Source organism: Cebus imitator, unplaced genomic scaffold, assembly GCF_001604975.1.
Source record: "Cebus imitator isolate Cc_AM_T3 unplaced genomic scaffold, Cebus_imitator-1.0 Scaffold30, whole genome shotgun sequence".
Lineage (NCBI taxonomy): Eukaryota > Metazoa > Chordata > Mammalia > Primates > Cebidae > Cebus > Cebus imitator.
In genome coordinates this window covers 9,716,523-9,719,511 of record NW_016107345.1, presented here as the reverse complement: position 1 = coordinate 9,719,511, position 2,989 = coordinate 9,716,523, and the positions used below count along the sequence as shown (strand labels likewise).

At 38.7% G+C, this 2,989-nt stretch overlaps 1 protein-coding gene across 1 annotated transcript in view; it reads right to left on the bottom strand.

The window, feature by feature from the left end:
• Positions 1-803: 803 nt before the first annotated feature.
• The window catches only part of TM4SF4 (transmembrane 4 L six family member 4), a 29,540-nt gene continuing 27,354 nt past the window's right edge, over positions 804-2,989 (bottom strand). The window contains exon 5 of the mRNA XM_017523832.1: positions 804-1,025. Coding sequence (XP_017379321.1) covers positions 1,008-1,025 — 18 coding nt within the window. The 3' untranslated portion in view covers positions 804-1,007. The remainder of the gene's footprint in view (positions 1,026-2,989) is intronic.

The window sequence follows — 2,989 nt, the reverse complement described above, 5'->3', positions numbered from 1 at the left end:
GTAGAAAAGATGAGTTGTTATTCATTTAACCTTTTGCCCCTCCCTCCTAAAACACACACAATCTTTTTTACATTACCTCTGAATTCAGATTTTAATTTATTACTCATAAGGGAACCCTAGCCAATGATGACAGCCTCAAAAGACTAGTCACAAACAACTCAAACAAGTCAGCAAAAAAGGCAACCAATAAATACTTATGATACATCAATCATTCTTTTTTCCTTATACATCTTAAAAACAAACATTGGTCTTAGTTTCTCATTCTAAATGTGCTTTCCTCCTTTGATTTATGTAAAACTTCCAAAGATATAAACATCTTTATATACAAAGAAGCAGTATGGCAGTACATGTGGCTTTATACATTTTACATTAGCAATAAAAAAAAATTATGAGGCCGGGTGCAGTGGTTCACACCTGTAATCCCAGCACATTGGGAGGCCAAGGCGGGCGGATCGCAAGGTCAGGAGATCGAGACCATCCTGGCCATGGTGAAACGCCATCTCTACTAAAATACAAAAAAATTAGCTCGGTGTGGTGGCGCTTGCCTATAGTCCCAGCTACTCAGGAGGCTGAGTCAGGGGAATCACTTGAACCTGGGAGATAGAGGTTGCAGTGAGCCGAGACTGTGCCTCTGCACTCCAGCCTGGAGACAGAGCAAGACTCTGTCAAAAAAAAAAAAAAAAAAAAAAAAAAAAAAAAAAAAAAAAAAAAAAAAAAAAAAAAAAAAAAATGAAAAGTTTGCTTTCAACCTGTTTGTAAATTCTAAAAAGAAACTAATTTGAAGGATTTATAAATCAAATTTGTTAAATGACCAAACTTATTTTTTATTTGAAAATAACAAAATTCTTCAAGCAAAGCTGGTTGGAAAGAAGGAATAACTGCCTTTTCTAAGCACTGTCAGCTAGGAAGCAGATAGGAATTAACAATCCCAAGAAGAGAAGAATAAGTTTTATGGAAAGAAATTGTAGTCATCATGCTGTAGAGTTTGAGCAGCTCATCTCAGAAGTTTAAACAGGTCCATCTCCCTAGAAGGTAGAAAAGGTGAATTAATTATGATGTCATTATTTATGTAAATGCTTGCTTTTTCCCTCTTTCTTCCCATTCCCATCACCTGCCTTCCTCCTGCCCTTATTGGTTGCCTATTGAATGTTTTCTATACTTTTTCTGGCTTTGTTTCAGAGCTTTAATCTGTCACTTACCTGTGTTGAGGTTATAGAAATGGAAGCTTCATTTTGCTTGGCATCATTTATTTATATTTATTTATTTATTTATTTATTCATTTTGAGATGAAGCCTCGCTCTATCACCCAGGCTGGAGTGCAGTGGTGTGATCTTGGCTCACTGCAACCTCCGCCTCCTGGGTTCAATCGATTCTCCTGCCTCAGCCTCCAGAGCAGCTGGGACTGCAGGTGCCTGCTACCACGCCCAACTAATTTTTGCATTTTTAGTAGAGATGGGGTTTCACCTTATTGGCCAGGCTGGTCTTGAACGCCTGATCTTGTGATCCGCCCAGCTCGGCCTCCCAAAGTGCTGGGATTACAGGCGTGAGCCACTGCACCCAGCCAGCATCATTTATTTATTTATTTAGTCCTCCAAAAGGTTACATTTTATTTATTTATTTTTGTTTTATTTTGTTTTTTAATTTTTTAAAATTTCAATAGCTTTTGGGGTACAAGTGATTTTTGGTTCCATGGATGAATGAGGTACTGATGAATTCTGAGATTGCAGTGCACCCATCACCTGAGGAGAACACATTGTGTATAATATGCATCATTTATTTTAAAAAATAATTTTGGTAATAGGTGCTGAGAGACCAAGTGCCATGTGGAAAGCCACCGCTAACAAATAGGAGAGCTGGGATTTGAACTAGGGAGGCTGAACCCAGAGACTGTGTTCAAGGAAACTTGAAGCTATGCTACCTCACTGACTTTCATAAGGTAGTAAATAGCATTCATTGCCATTTACTGAGCCTTCTAAGTGTTCAAATAAATTCATGCTTCTTACCTTGTACTAGGCATTCCATTGGCAACCATAGGAGTAGGTTAAGTATTAATAGCCACATTTTATAGACAAGGAACAGTTGAGGGCAACTGACTGGGCCAAGACCACACAGCTGACATTCAAATCAGGTCTCATAGCATGTATTTTAAGACACATTCCCAACTATCACTTCATTTAAGGACTGTGCCAGGCTCAGAAGGTTCTCAGTAAATTTTTTCTGCCTAAACGGATAGATGTTGATCTTACAATCTTTCCATAAATTAGGCAAGAGGCAGTTGGAATAACTGAGGCTATTAGAAGTTACTCAGCTTGCTGGGGTCACTCAGCTAGTAAGCTGTGGAACTCGGCTGAGAGCCCAAGTCTTTCTGCAGTGTCCTACTGGGGCAGGAATGCTGACCAGCCCCATGAGAGGCCAGCTGCCCACGAGAAAGGAATCTTCAGCAGACTGACTTTAAAACTGCAGCTCTTGTGCACTGAAATATTTAGTAGTGAAATTTCGTCATGTCCAAAAATTACTTTCCAGAAGTCCAGAAAGACAGAGGATGAGCAAATATTAAGTTTTGGGAACACAGGTGAAAGTGTACAGGTGTTCATTGCACCATTACTTCAACTTTATACAGATATGAAGTTTTCAAAATAAAACGTTGGAGGAGGAGGGGGAAGAGAGACAGAGGAGAGATGAAGGGAGGGAGGAAGAAAGGAAGGAAATAAATAGGCATTTCTGGTGGTGCATATTCATCCTCTGTGAGTCTCTGGTGCCCACACACTAACAACCATGGAGTCCACCTACTGTCTTTCAACTATCAAGTGACTCAGCCATTAAGATCTCCAAATAAATGAAACTCACTAAAAGGAATCAATGTACTGACACTTATGAGTGTGTTTTTAAATTGAGAGATAATTCTCAGATTTAGCAGAGTATTAACAACTCACAGAGTAATCATATTTTCTTTTTCTTTTCTCTCTTTCTTCTTTTTTTTTTTTTTTTT